This window comes from Centroberyx affinis, unplaced genomic scaffold, assembly GCF_046629955.1.
Source record: "Centroberyx affinis isolate AG114_WGS23_722 - 3 ecotype Tasmania unplaced genomic scaffold, CSIRO-AGI_Caff_v1 ptg001263l_1, whole genome shotgun sequence".
Classification (NCBI taxonomy): domain Eukaryota; kingdom Metazoa; phylum Chordata; class Actinopteri; order Beryciformes; family Berycidae; genus Centroberyx; species Centroberyx affinis.
Window position 1 is genome coordinate 39,832 of NW_027279774.1, and position 15,002 is coordinate 54,833.

Genomic DNA, 15,002 nt, shown 5'->3' on the forward strand with positions numbered 1-15,002 from the left:
TCAATTGTAGTTCCAGTAATGCTTGGCAAAGTTCAGGCGCTTCAGTTTATGGGTTGCACTCAGTAAGGACTTCCTTCCTGCAACCCTTCCAAAGAGCTTGTTGACATGGAAGAGGCGTCTAACTATTGATTTTGACACCTCAGCATTCCACTCAACTGTGCAACTTTTTGATTATTGCCCTGACTGTGCTTAGTGGTATTTTACTATCTGTCTCCTCTGAGTTGAAAGCTCTTTGATTTTCCACAAAGTGATGGATGACAAATGGATTTTACATGTGTGCAACCTCATATTTTGACCCCAGTGAAACAGGAAAGCAATACAGTTTCTGGATTCTGAGATCAATAAAAGAAAAATATAATTTTATGTATTTTATACAATAAATGTTGCTCATTTTCAATAAGGGTGACAATAATTCGGGAGTTGACTGTATATGTATCATGCAATTCCTGTATGATAATTTCAGAATTTTACAATGCATCAATTCACAGTAAATGGAAAAAAAAAATTTACTGACATGGACTGATTGCAATGCAACACTGAATTTATTTTTTTGCAGTAGGATTTCAGTCCCTCTCCTCAGCTGTTTTCCTCGGTGTTTTGAACAGCCGACGGAAGAAGCGCCAGACTCTGTTCTTCTTCTTCTTGGTCTTTTTGATCTCTGAAAAATAAAAGAGGACAATCAATGCCTCAGTTCATCTTGATGGAAGTAGACATGAGCTACAGTGTGAGCAGACCTGATGAAGAACTCCTACCTGATGTGGTGTCAGAGGATAGTTGCACCTCCTCCTTCTCCTCAGTGCCAACCAGGCTGCTGGTCAAGCCTTCCTGGACTGGAGTAATGGCAGGAGCTTCAGTAGGGAGGCTCAGAGGAACCACAGAGGCTTCAGTAGGGAGGCTCAGAGGAACCACAGGAGCTTCAGTAGGGAGGGTCAGAGGAGCAAGAGGAGCTTCAATAGCGAGGGTCAGAGGAACCACAGGAGCTTCAGTAGGGAGGCTCACAGGAACCACAGCAGCTTCAGTAGGGAGGCTCAGAGGAACCAGAGGAGCTTCAATAGCGAGGGTCAGAGGAATCAGAGGAGCTTCAGTAGCGAGGGTCAGAGGAACCATAGGAGCTTCAGTAGGGAGACTCACAAGAACCAGAGGATCTTCAGTAGGGAGGCTCAGAGGAACCACAAGAGCTTCAATAGGGAGGCTCAGAGGAACCACAGGAGCTTCAGTAGCGAGGGTCAGAGTACCCACAGGAGCTTCAGTAGGGAGGCTCACACGAACCAGAGGAGCTTCAGTAGGGAGGCTCACAGGAACCACAGGAGCTTCAGTAGCGAGGGTCAGAGTAACCACAGCAGCTTCAGTAGGGAGGCTCACAGGAACCACAGGAGCTTCAGTAGGGAGGCTCACACAAACCAGAGGAGCTTCAGTAGGGAGGCTCACATGAACCACAGGAGCTTTAGTGGGGAGGCTCAGAGGAACCAGAGGAGCTTCAGTAGGGAGGCGCAGAGGAACCACAGGAGCTTCAGTAGAGAGGCTCAGGGGAACCACATGAGCTTCAATAGGGAGGCTCAGAGGAACCAGAGGAGCTTCAGTAGTGAGGGTCAGAGGAACCAGAGGAGCTTCAGTACGGAGGCTCAGAGGAACCAGAGGAGCTTCAGTAGGGAGGCTCACAGGAACCACAGGAGCTTCAGTAGGGAGGCTCACACAAACCAGAGGAGCTTCAGTAGGGAGGCTCACAGGAATCACAGGAGCTTCAGTTGGGAAGCTCAGAGGAACCAGAGGAGCTTCAGTTGGGAGGCTCAGAGGAACCAGAGGAGCTTCAGTTGGGAGGCTCAGAGGAACCAGAGGAGCTTCAGTAGGAAGGCGCACAGGAACCACAGGAGCTTCAGTGGGGAGGCTCAGAGGAACCAGAGGAGCTTCAGTAGGGAGGCTCAGAGGAACCAGAGGAGCTTCAGTAGGGAGGCGCAGAGGAACCAGAGGAGTTTCAGTGGGGAGGCTCAGAGGAACCAGAGGAGCTTCAGTAGCGAGGCTCACAGGAACCACAGGAGCTTCAGTAGCGAGGGTAAGAGGAACCAGAGGAGCTTCAGTAGGGAGGCTCAGAGGAACCAGAGGAGCTTCAGTAGGGAGGCTCAGAGGAACCACAGGAGCTTCAGTTGGAAGGCTCAGAGGAACCACAGGAGCTTCAGTTGGAAGGCTCAGAGGAACCACAGGAGCTTCAGTAGCAAGGGTCAGAGGAACCAGAGGAGCTTCAGTAGGGAGGCTCAGAGGAACCAGAGGAGCTTCAGTAGGGAGGCTCAGAGGAACCACAGGAGCTTCAGTTGGAAGGCTCAGAGGAACCACAGGAGCTTCAGTTGGAAGGCTCAGAGGAACCACAGGAGCTTCAGTAGGGAGGGTCAGAGGAACCAGAGGAGCTTCAGTAGCGAGGCTCACAGGAACCACAGGAGCTTCAGTAGCGAGGGTCAGAGTAACCACAGGAGCTTCAGTAGGGAGGCTCACAGGAACTAGAGGAGCTTCAGTAGCGAGGGTCAGAGGAACCAGAGGAGCTTCAGTAGGGAGGCGCAGAGGAACCAGAGGAGCTTCAGTGGGGAGGCTCAGAGGAACCACAGGAGCTTCAGTAGGGAGGCTCAGAGGAACCAGAGGAGCTTCAGTTGGAAGGCTCAGAGGAACCACAGGAGCTTCAGTAGGGAGGCTCACAGGAACCACAGGAGCTTCAGTAGGGAGGCTCAGAGGAACCAGAGGAGCTTCAGTTGGAAGGCTCAGAGGAACCACAGGAGCTTCAGTAGGGAGGCTCAGAGGAACCAGAGGAGCTTCAGTAGGGAGGCTCACAGGAACCAGAGGAGCTTCAGTAGCGAGGGTCAGAGTAACCAGAGGAGCTTCAGTAGCGAGGGTCAGAGGAACCAGAGGAGCTTCAGTAGGGAGGCTCAGAGGAACCAGAGGAGCTTCAGTAGAGATGCTCAGAGGAACCAGAAGAGCTTCAGTAGCGAGGCTCAGACGAACCACAGGAGCATCAGTAGGGAGAGTCAGAGGAACCAGAGCAGCTGAACCAACAGCAGAGTCCATTTCTGGGCTTGGTGTTGTGTCCTCTTCGCTCAAATCTCCATCACAGGGGGTGGAGTTCACGGCGCCATCCACTGTAGCTGGCTGGGTGGAATCATCTAGTTCCACCTAAAGAGGGAGAGAAGCCGTTTGAATTTTAGAACTTTTTTTTTCTTTTTTACTATACAGTATCTTATCCAGCTACTCGATCATACATCTGCTCAGGTCTTCTTACCTCTTTGGTGGTCAGCACTTGTTTCTGTGGCTCGAACATCACACAGATTTCCCCCACTGTGACGTCAACGATTCTGGTCAGCAGCCCTGGCTCAAAGCGCTTCAGCTTCTCCAGCAGGACGCCTGGAGTGTACTTCTCTCTGACCTTGTTCTGGATAGTAAGGACCTTCTCATCCCGGATGGAGCGGGAGAAGGCAGCCAGATGATCCGTGGAGGTCAGAGAGGCAGAGAGCTTATCCTCAATGGCCTTCGTGACTCCTACGGCCAGGTCGCTGAGCTGCAGCGGGGGTACGGACAAGACGATCGCCGGATTAATCCAGAAGCCCTGCAGCACTTTGGGCACAACCAGCATCACCACCTCCTGGGGGCCGAGGAGGCTGGAGCTGGGCTGCTGCTTCTCCATCAGGCTCCTGATGGCTTTGTCAGCCAGACGGATGATCTGAGGGTCTCTGTCAATGAGAGTCGCTCAAAATGAGTTGAAATACACATTTTCTGAAAAGACACAATTTCCCCAAGGGAATCATTCAAGTTTCATCTTATTTCATAACTGTGACTTACTGAAAACAAGGACTGTTGGCTTCAGATGAGTTCAGCACGATTCGGGCTAAAAACTCAATAACCAGCATTTTCATGCTGATGTTCACCTCCCACATCTGAAACATGAAATGGGATGCACCATTAAGATTTGACATATTTACAGGATCAATCTAGTGTTATGTGATAATTTACTCCAAACTGAGTCTTTTCATGATCTTGGTGGTCTTACCAGCGTGAGGAGAGGCTGGACACTCTCATCAAAACCCTCAAGATCAAACCTCCACAATCTTCAAATGGAAAGAAAACAGAAGGTTCATCTTAACTGCTCTACTTTCTTCTCATTAGTAACAGACTAGCTTAAAGGAATAGTTCACCCAAAAATGAAAATTCAGTCATTATCTACTCACCCCCATGCCAGTAGAAAATCGGGTAAAGTTTGTTAGTCCATACAACAGATGGACAGACAGACAGAGTTCAAAAAAAATAACAGAAAATAACCATAAAATGGCTCCATGCAGCTCTTACAGCATAATCCAAGTCTCTTGAAGCCAAAAGATCCCAAAGTTACTTGAAAAGACCGACCTTTACACCATTATTTAGTTGAAATCGCCACTCTAGCTGTTATTTCAAAATATGTCACGTGTGCGCGCACCCCGGTCTCGATAGGTAAGACTAGCTCGAATTAGCAGAAACATGGCCATTTAGCCTTCACAATAAAATTAAATTTAAAATAGAAATACTGTTTTAAAGCAATTACTTTGTATTTAATTGTCAAATTCAATAAGTGAGCACCCGTTAGATGTCATAATAATAATGAAATGGGTTAGTGCCATGTTTAACTATAAACGCTGCATATATTACACTGTGCAGAATACATACAGAACAGAGACTAAAGTGGACATCAAACATTAAACCAATTTTCTACTGGCATGGGGGTGAGTAGATAATGACTGAATTTTCATTTTTACTCAACTATTCCTTTAACATTAGCAGAGTTGATGATAGATTGAGTGGTGGACTGTCTCACCGCTCCCTGAGAGATTTCTTGCCCTGCTCCACCAGCCAGTCAGTCATGTCCTCAGCTGTCAGCTCAGATGGGACCTGCTTTTGTTGCTGACGCCTCAAAAACTGCACCATCATCTTTTTCTACGAGACAATAGAAAACATCAGATGTTCTCATGTATAATCATAGGAGACACATTACCAGAATTTGTCAGGTGTTTTATTTTGTGCGGGCCTGAAACAAAAGTGGTTCTTACTTGTACTTCATAGTACTTCCACTCCCAGCAGAGCTGTACAGTGTCTCTGTACACCGGTACATTGAGCAATGCCTTTGAAGGAAATGCGATAATGTCACTCAAAAGCCTCTTATGCTACATTTAATGACAGCTCAAAATCTTTACAATTTAACTGCAATAAACAATCCTCACATACCTTGATGGGTCTATAGATGACCCTTTCTCCTTCAATCCAGTCCATGGATGTTTTGTTACTGGATGACAAATCAACAGTGCAGAAACAACGACACAATAAAACCAACTACCAAACTCACAACTACAGAAGAGATGTAAAAGCACTCAAACACAGTTGATACTGGTGGCTGAAATGAACAGAAGGTGTTCAGGGAGAAAGTTTCTGTGGGAGACGGAATGGACTTATTGTTGAGTCACTGGGAGTAGAATTCTGCTCTTAATGACAGACAGATTGTGTTTTGGTTCAACTGTTCAGGCAGAGATGACCAGGGAAAATACATGTCTGGGCAAATATGATGATCAAGATCGATCAATAGGTTTTTATATTTAATTGCACAGGAATGTCTTTTTGCAAGGCAACACTTGAATAGATGTTAATCCTGTGTTTTGACTTGGTTAGTTGGTTGGTATTGGGAGTGTAGGCTACATTGCCCTAAAAAACAGCCAGGTCTATCTGCACTTTTATATCCTTGATACGCATACTGTGGAACATTTTGCTCAACATTACAGGTTTACACACCCCAAATAGATGGATAAACACTTTCACATTGTCTACATGGCAACTTCTATTGCTATGGTATTATGCTGCAAGTCTGACTTCAGTTCCTGTTGACCGACACGTTGCCTTGTCATCTTCTCCAAACTATTGCTTGTTGTGTCACAAGGTTTAGGTCCAAGATGCACAAGCAACATTTTGAAGCTGTGGAGAAGGGAAGTATTGCTTACAACAGGGATGGGATTGACAAGCAGGACAAAATCAATGTAGAAAGCACACTGGCTATAGGAGAATAATGAAAAAATACTTAGATACTTTACATTGCTTCACAACACTTCCCATGTATCATGACCCTTCTCCTCCCTCTAACACATTACACTGAATTGATTTATTATTATTGAGTATATTTTAAATGAGCGTTTACACCAGTGATTTTCCTTCTGCTTAAGTCAAACTTCAGCAGACGCTTCCACAAAATTCAGCGTCACAGGGCTGTTAGACTCTTAGTCTTGTTATGCTATGGCCTGTAAATTCATAACTTATAAAAACAAAATCTCAATCTTCATCACTTTAGCGTTCTGGCTAACTCTGCTAACTTCAGTATGTAAACAAATCAAGTTATGCTTGAAGTCTCACAGGAAGAGAGATCTTCTGCCATTGAAAGTGCATTATATTAATAGAATTTTAAGCCTGTTTTACCAATCCCCTAAACAAGCCTGGCAGGTTTACATGTGTGCCATTAAAATTAGCCAGCGCTAGAGCTGACACAGGTTCTCATTTCCTCACTTTTAGGATAATGCTAGTCACCTATAATTACTTAACATACTGTATGCTAAAGCATTAGCATGTGCACCAGACAGAGCTATCTACCAGAGGCACAGAGATGATTTTGGTGCTAACAGGCTACTCTCGTCATTTGCATGTTGCAAGGCCACCAACTCACTTAAGAACTGCTGCTCAGGGATTATGGCTGAAACTAGTGCCTCTAGATATACATAGACACTCAAATCATGCATGTGTTCATGGTAGATTGGCACTTTAGCATACACTAGTGATAGAGTGATAGTAGGCTTCTAATAACACTACCAAGGCCAAGCCACCGTCAATTAACTCCTGTTTCGAGTTTTAGAACTGAAATCTCTCAGCTTTCTAAATGGTAGACTTTCAAAATCATGTAAGGAAATAGTGGTTATGCTTTACTTCCTTCAGTTGGTTAGACCAGTGGTTTTTCCGATCAAGAAATGGCTGTTGAACAGAACAACACCAGACTCTGTATCGCTCGACCAAATCTGAAAAGTGAGCAGGTCAGAGGTCTGGAACCAGGCTAGGACTGGATGCTTCTTAATCACAGTATATCTAATCCACACTCATCTGAGCCACACATACTTAAAGCCACACATTCCTAAAGGACTAAAAGTGAAATTTAGATTATATTATTCTTGTGCATATATTTTACGATAATATGTGCATTTTGCAATGTATTTCATTTTGGTACATGACTGCATTTCCTTTGCTAAGTTTGACAAGAGGATTTTATTTGCAACCTGATTATTCATGTAAAGAATACATAATAGGGATTTCTGTGCACTCCTACCACTGACAATGTGGTTTTCAAAGTATGCTGTCTAATGTCACTTGAATGACACTTCAGTGATAGATATTCTACACCTGTACGGCAGGTGGCACACTCCTACAAATTTTAAGTGCAACTATCTGCCACTTGAGTAGGAGTTGAGTATGAAACTTGGAATTTCATGAACATTCGCATTTTAACACTCAATGATTTCCTTTTAAGTAAAACCATTTTCCTGCTTTTATTTCAGCCCAACTTTAAAGGCCACATAATCACCACTAAGAAATGGCTGCCCATCAATAGCTGTGGGTTTTAACGTTAACTGCCTTGACACAAAGACAGTAAACTGTAAGTACGCTGAATCTATCTGCAGAGCTGTAAGCAACAGAGAGAGCACTGCACTAACATTGTCAAGTGGAGCCAAAAAAACAATCTATGCACTGTACTGTAAGGTGCTTTGGACAGAAGCGTCCACTAAAACAGTGGTTCTCAACGTGGGGACCGGGGACCACCAGGGGTCCTTGAGGGGGTTCCAGGGGGTCCCCAGCAAATTGATGAATTGTTAAACTTCAGCTTTATTTCATTTACAAGAAATTAACACACTTAGAGAATGTAGAAGAATGACTGTTTTGACCATAGTGTCACTGTTATCTCTCTACCTACAGTACAGATAGTCATGGAATTCTGGACAAAATCATATCTAACAATAAAAGTATTCTCAGATTTGGGTCAGAGAAACAAAATCTCATCAAATAGGGGTCCATGGCCCAAATGTGGACTAAATTAAGGGTCCTTGATATGAAAAAGGTTGAGAATCAATGCACTAAAAGGTACAAGCCAAGCCCATTTCCACTCACACTGTTGATCCAGGAGATGTAGGTGCTGACGCAGGTGAAGACGGAGGGCTTCTTGGGGTAGTTGCAGAAATTGTACATATATAATAACCATTATGGCACTGTGTAAAACTATTCTAAACTGTAAGGCTGGTATATTTTCACAGGAACTCCATTTCTATATTACATGAGATTGTAGAATAAAATGTAGGGGTTGGGGGAGATGAATGTGACTCACGTTGCAGCTAGCCAGCTGTCCATCTCCTCCAGCACAGATCATGTTCTTGGTGACCAGGCCGTCCCACCAGTCAGGCTTGGTGCAGTTGGAGTGGCTGACCACAGGCAGGACGGCCTGCTGCAGGAGGTCAGCGATGGGACCTCCAGCTGTGGAAAAGAACAGGGCATTCAAATTTAGCACTGTAGTCAAGACCACCTTAATGGAGTCCAAGTCAATTCCAAGACCAGGTCCAGTTGGGTTTAAGTCAAGACCACGTCCAAAGGGTGTTGAGATGAGACCAAGATAGGCAATAAACAGTGTACATGTCTTTCCAAATGTAAAAATAAAGCTTAAGGAGTTTCTTAAGGATCAACAGAGATGATAGCTCTGGACTATACCCTTCAACATCCAACTAATTCATGTATTTTTTAATGTCATTTGGCCCATGGGGCAAGACCAGCCTCAGAGCCAGGAAAAATAATTGATTGCAAAGGATTACCCAATCAGCAAATAGATCCCGCCCCATTCACTTTGACTGACAGACGGCTGAGACAATATGAAAAGTGACATTATGAAATGAAAAGAGTCATTATGAAATAAAAAAGAGGAGCAATGAAAAAAAGAAAAAGGGAAATAAAAGAAGCACTTTGAAAAATGTAATTCTGAATAATATCAATATCAATAAATATCAATTATTAAATTATTTACTGATATTATATATTTCTGTCTTTATTTATGTAATTATTTATTTTACTGAAGCTGATCCTGTTGCATGTTTCTGGATCTTTTGACCCATCCTTGTAGTTTTTTTTATTTTTTTATTATTATTATTTATTGAACAATTTCCATGTACAAACATCATGGCTTTGAAATCTTCACAATATACCAATAGGATCAGGTGCATACCAAAAAGACAGAAAAAAGACAACTCAAAACAGACAAGAGATTGAAATAATATTAAATATAACAAAAAGACAAAAATAATAACTTAAAGGGCTAGGGCTTTTTTTTTTGTAAATCATATTCTTCTATTATACTAAAAAGTTTCATTGCATTTTTATTTACCATGACTTTAAGGGCTTTTATGTAAGAAAGAAACTCATTATGAAATACACTAAACTTGTACACATGTACATCAAGCCATAAAGCTTCAGAATACATTGGACATACATACATTGGAAACATAAATGATCAGTAGTTTCAGTATCATCACAAAATACACAATTATTGGTTTCAATTCCAAATCGTTGACCCGTCCTTGTAGTAGTATTTATCACCTGAAAGCTGAACTGTCATTAGTAGGAAGCTCGTGTCTTCCAGCTTTCCCAGGGGACGGGAATGCAGCATTTTGGCGGAACCGTGACGTCAGACCAAGTCGCGTTGACAGCTAGCTTAGTATTAGCAACTAGCCAGATGCTAGCTAGCTAGCCTAGCGTCAACATTGAGTCTTGGGCAAATCCGCCATCGACTCTCATGGTTTTTACACGTTTTTTCCCCGTCTTTCACCCATGCATGGTCCAGCCTCCGTGTAAGACATGCAGGACCGGTATAACGAGATAGGCTTTGTCCAGCAAATACTCAGTTTGAATTTAGTGCCGAGGAAAGGTGGCACCGACCGAGGCAACGACACATCTCTCAGCGACTTCTCAGGTAGGCTAATGTTTGTTAGCGTGTTAGCCGCTCAGACTCGGTCTCGTATTGCTGTAAATACCTGGCTGAAATAGGAATGAAAACTCCAAAAAGTTGTGCCCAAAGAGTGTTTTTAACTAACAAGGTAGATAAGGTTTAACACGGCTGTTCTCGCGTCTCTACACTATTTTGACGCTAGTTTGGACATTAGCACTGTTTTGTTTTGGTTGCAGTCGCTAAGCTAACTTCCTGCTCCCAACATGATTGTTGCTTTATTAGTCATTTTACTGAGCCTCTATAAAGCAATGGACAGTAAACGTATAGGAGAGTATTTTTTATTTTAAAGAGTATGTGAAATGAAAATTATACCCGAAAACTGTTAGACAGATTTGGGTTTAAATAAGTTTGCCTTGCATGCTTTGTTAATTTTGGCCTGTACTTTTCCATGTATTTACACATACTGAAAAATTGGCTTATGATATCCTTTGCTTGTGTAGAAGGAATTTGTAATAAGTAAATTCATAGTACAGTTGCTAATCCTCTGTCTTAAACTAGCCTTCTAATTTGGTTAGAGAGGCATAGTAGTTGTGCCAGTAGAGGAGATTAACATTACTCTACAGATTAGCGTGTGTGTGTTTTTTTGTTTATGTAAGGGGGAAAAAATAACAATACATGAATATCGATTATATTGGATCTTTCTTCAAAAAGGAAAGCCTCCAGTTTGGGGGAATTCTACTTCCCATAAAGGTTCATTGACGCTTAGTTCTGCTGGCTGGGGCCATGGATAGAGTTTGACTTCATCCTGCTGTTCAGGAAACTATTATTGGAAGTTGTTTAGCAGTGTGTGTGTATGGTGACATTATCATCTTGGGAGCATCATGATGGAACAGTGTTCTCACCCAAGGGTGCTCCTGGTCCTGTAAAATAGCCTTGTATATCTTGTCTGTTACACAACCATGCAGATCAATCGTCTAGTCTAGTCTAGTTTATTTATATAGCCCTTTATCACAGTAAAGTCTCAAAGGGCTTTACATACCATTGTATATATGTGTCATATACTATCATACCCCCACTAAAGTGTTACATATGTACAAAATAGGGGGAAAAAATAGATTTATAAAACCGTGCGTACGCTTTTCATCACACAAGTTTCCCTTTATAGTGGGCAGTGAACTTGTAATTCTTGCACACATGAATGAGTCTCACGCCCCCCCCCCCCCCCACACACACACACTAAATCCAGCAATTAGCCATAAATGCTTAATACCCGTCATGAATATTGATATGCATATAAACGTGCTTGTCATTTGATTCTCTTTATGCGAGAAAGTGGCTTGACGCCAAGGAGCAAATTGCTGCTCCCCGACAGTGTCAGTGTCATTATTAGAAGTCTGTGTCATTATTAGAAGTCTGTGTCATTTGATATGAAGCATAAGGAATTGAGTAAAAGGTCATCAGCACATTTTACTTTATTTCACTGCTTTGCCATTGGAGTTCCCATTTCTTAACGTGTGCAAAGTGTGCATATAGGGCTGCAACTAACGATTATTTTCATTACTGATTAAGCTATCGATAATTTTTTTTGATTAATCATTACTCTCTGGATGGGGTGGGGCTGACAGACTCATCAGACCACATTACTTTTTTCCATTGCTCAGAGCTCCACGTTTTGTGCTCTTTGTACACCAGGTGCCTCAAACTATATGTAGATTCCCCACTGAAAGAAGAGGGAAAAAAAGTGTATGGCAAAAAAATAATAACTTGTAATTCTTGTACACGTTAACGATTAGCCTAATCATTTAGTCTGTAAAAATTTCGAAAATGACAAATGTGCAATTGCTTATTTAGTCAGCCAAAAAAACCCAAAACAAAGTATTCAAGCAAATCTTAGCATTTGTGAAGCTGTGACCAGCAAATTTTTGGTGTTTTTAGTTGATGAATGCTTAAAACGATTAATCAATTATCAAAATTATTATTAAGTGATTAATGTTCTGCAAATCGATTGATCGTTTCAGCACTATGTGTGTACGCAGCGGTCAAAGTTTCCATAGAGGAACGCGCATTCTCCCGCCAAATTTGTTTTTTTTAAATCCCAACATTTGCGTGGAAAGTGGCGTACGCATCTTTCAAGCACCGATTTGCACGTAACGTTTCTAAATGAGGCCCCAGGTTATGCGTTTTTGTGTGTTGGCCTTGTGGAGGGAGTGTAAATAGGAACGAGAGAGGAAAACGAGTGACAGCGAGGAATGACCTATATGGTGCGGTATGGTTTTGTTTAATAACCGGTCAAAGCAGGTGTGTTTTTCCCGCCGAATCCCCACATAACAAGAACACTCGAAAGGTAGAGTTACCCGCCTCCGACCGAGTGGGAAACCGATGAAGCTGATGAAATGTGAATGACCTAAGTGAAAGCATCTGAACCCCAACACCTGTGTTTGTCCAGAGATGTGGTATGGAGTGTTCCTGTGGGCGGCCGTCTCCTCCCTGGTCTTCCACCTCCCTGCGGCTCTGCTGGCCCTCGCCACCCTGCGCCAGCACAAGGTGGCGAGGTTCATGCCCATCGCCATCCTCCTCATGGGCATAGTGGGACCGGTGTGTGGAGGAGTCCTCACCAGTAAGTCTTCTGCCTGTGTGTGTGTGTGTGTGTGTTTAATCTATTCAAATAACGTACATGATGTTGTTTTTGTTGTGTGTGTATATATGTTAGTAGGCTGTCTTTTAGCTGCAATGCATTTATGAACGTTTCAATTACTAAACTTGTGTCTTAGGTTAACCACTTAAGTCTCATACTCTATGAACTATAAGTAGCTGACTATTATTCTGCCATCTGATTATCGCTACTTTGGTGAAATATAACAAATATGGCAAACAGCTGATTACAAATACATTTCTTCCTCAACATACAACATCAAGTCCATGACTCGGTTCATGCCGGTATTGCCAATACCGACTGTTTGACCAGTACAATGCATAAGCACAATCAATCATGGTCATTGTAGTTCACTAACAAGTTTTTTTTATATGAACTACATCAATAAGAAACACCAGCTTAGCGCATCACAGCATGCAAAATGAATTTAAAAATAATTATTTACTTGGGTCGCTGTTAATTTCCCCATGGTAGGCTGCCCAGATGTAATCAGTGTATTGGACTCTTGAGTTAAGGAAAAATCCACTCTAAAACAGAAAAAAAAAATAGCTATTGGAGATGTACCTTTCATTTCTGGGCCCTTTATTTGTTGTATTTGTTAGGTGTTTTATTGTTTTATTAGGATCCCCATTAGCTGGCAAATTAATGACAGCCAGTCTTCCTGGGGTCCTCACAAAAAGCAATACAATACAAATAATCAGTAATAAGATAAGAGAATACTTAAGACAACAACAATAATAATAAATATAAATAAATGTCAGGTTTTGGTGTCAGTCCCTCAGAATCAAAGAGCGAGGGCTTCTTTCTAGAGCCGCCATTTTGCACCAAGAGACGTTCAACAATCATACAGGGAGAAATCCATCGCAGAAGAGGAGAGAGACCAGTTTCTCCACTGACAGGGGCAGGAACTAGACCAGAATGCAATCCAGCCACAAGACATGTTGTGTGTTGAGTAAGGGGTATGACTGCAATCAAAGGCACGCCCGAGTGTCACAAAGTAGTTGGCTATGTCTCTATGACCATACACCCAGCTTTGAATGAAAGCAACAAGTTAACGCCCCTTCTCTGGGGGTTATCAAAAGGCATTCTGGGAAATGTAGGAAATCTCAAACTGAATTAGAAGTAGAAAAAACTAAATTACAATACTTCATCATAAAATAACCCTGGAATGAGAGTTGAGGGTGATTTTTTTTTTCTTCCTCTAAGTGAAAAATGACTGAACTGGACACACAACATATTTTCGCTGAAATGCTTTATACTACATACAGTATAACAGTGATATTTCACCAAATGTGTGGATCAAGACTTGGATCATGCTGCAGAATTTGTTCCTCATGCCAATTTATCATAGAGATTGGTTGGACTGATCAGTGATGCTGTTGTTGATGCCATCTGTTTTCAACCTGGGCTTTATTTTCCTAGTTTTTGCCATCATGATGATTGATTGTGTTAAAAATTTTGTCACTTTAGAACTTTACGTATCTTCAGTTCTCTGGGAGCGCTGCACACCCTGAGGACCAAAGCAATCTCCAACAGTTGAACCCGAAAAGTGATTAAAACTCGTCCTTTCTACACAACACACTGCATGTTTTTAAATAACCGGATCAAACAATTATCATACAATATTTCAGTTATAATAGTCCATTTGATACTTTTCAGCGTCGCTCACACACTTCCTTATTGTCTTTTGCTGTGCTCACATCATATCAGGATTTTGTTGCTTCAGTTTGAAACCGTTCTTAACGTGTTGGAATGCCCACATCCAAAATCATTTGTATTTCTGAATTTAAAATCAACCATGAACTTACTGTAGCAGATTCTTCTCACTTTTTGTAAGTACAGTTGATTGTATTAGTATGAATATAACTGATGAATTTCTAGTACTTTGGGCTGTCAACATTGGTGGATTTCCTGCTATGTTTACTGCTTGCGTTTACACACTTCTGTATTTTGAAAATGCCATATAACATGAATTATATAGCATCACGTTAATACATAAACACAATCACCATGATGTCAGAAACTGGTATAATAAGGCCCAGACTGAATATAACCAGCATTATCCTTCAAGCGAAGTGGACATGATAGATGGACATGTTATGAAATATTCTAGATAACAGTCAATTTTTTCCCAATGTCATGTGGTTTTTGTGTGCAGGTGCAGCCATAGCCGGCGTGTACAAGGCGGCAGGGAAGAGGATGATCTCCCTGGAGGCGCTCGTTTTCGGTGTGGGGCAGTCCTTCTTCGTCCTCATCATCTCCTTCCTCAGGGTACTCGCCACCCTCTAGCAGTGGGGCGTCCTGCCTGGTTGGACCTAACGCTACCGGGGCAGTTTT

The 15,002-nt window shown here is 42.4% G+C and overlaps 1 protein-coding gene across 3 annotated transcripts; it reads left to right on the forward strand.

Annotated features, from left to right (window-relative positions):
* Positions 1–8,942: 8,942 nt before the first annotated feature.
* On the forward strand, positions 8,943–15,002 carry tmem170a (transmembrane protein 170A). Of its 3 annotated transcripts, none has more exons than XM_071525082.1 (4): positions 8,943–8,949; positions 9,920–10,036; positions 12,459–12,629; positions 14,824–15,002. In XM_071525082.1, the coding sequence occupies exons 1-4, from the start codon at positions 8,943–8,945 to the stop codon at positions 14,952–14,954; spliced, it is 426 nt and encodes a 141-aa protein (XP_071381183.1). In that variant the 3' UTR covers positions 14,955–15,002. The 3 variants fall into 3 exon arrangements, with proteins under 3 accessions (XP_071381183.1, XP_071381184.1, XP_071381181.1); XM_071525083.1 differs by lacking the exon at positions 8,943–8,949 and adding an exon at positions 14,503–14,506 and having other exon boundaries at positions 9,829–10,036; positions 12,459–12,556; XM_071525080.1 differs by lacking the exon at positions 8,943–8,949 and having other exon boundaries at positions 9,829–10,036.

Coding starts and splice junctions, on each gene's coding strand:
- tmem170a (XM_071525082.1), top strand. Junction 10,037..12,458: donor ATCTCTCAGCGACTTCTCAG/GTAGGCTAATGT, acceptor GTGTTTGTCCAG/AGATGTGGTATGGAGTGTTC. Junction 12,630..14,823: donor GTGTGGAGGAGTCCTCACCA/GTAAGTCTTCTG, acceptor TTTTGTGTGCAG/GTGCAGCCATAGCCGGCGTG.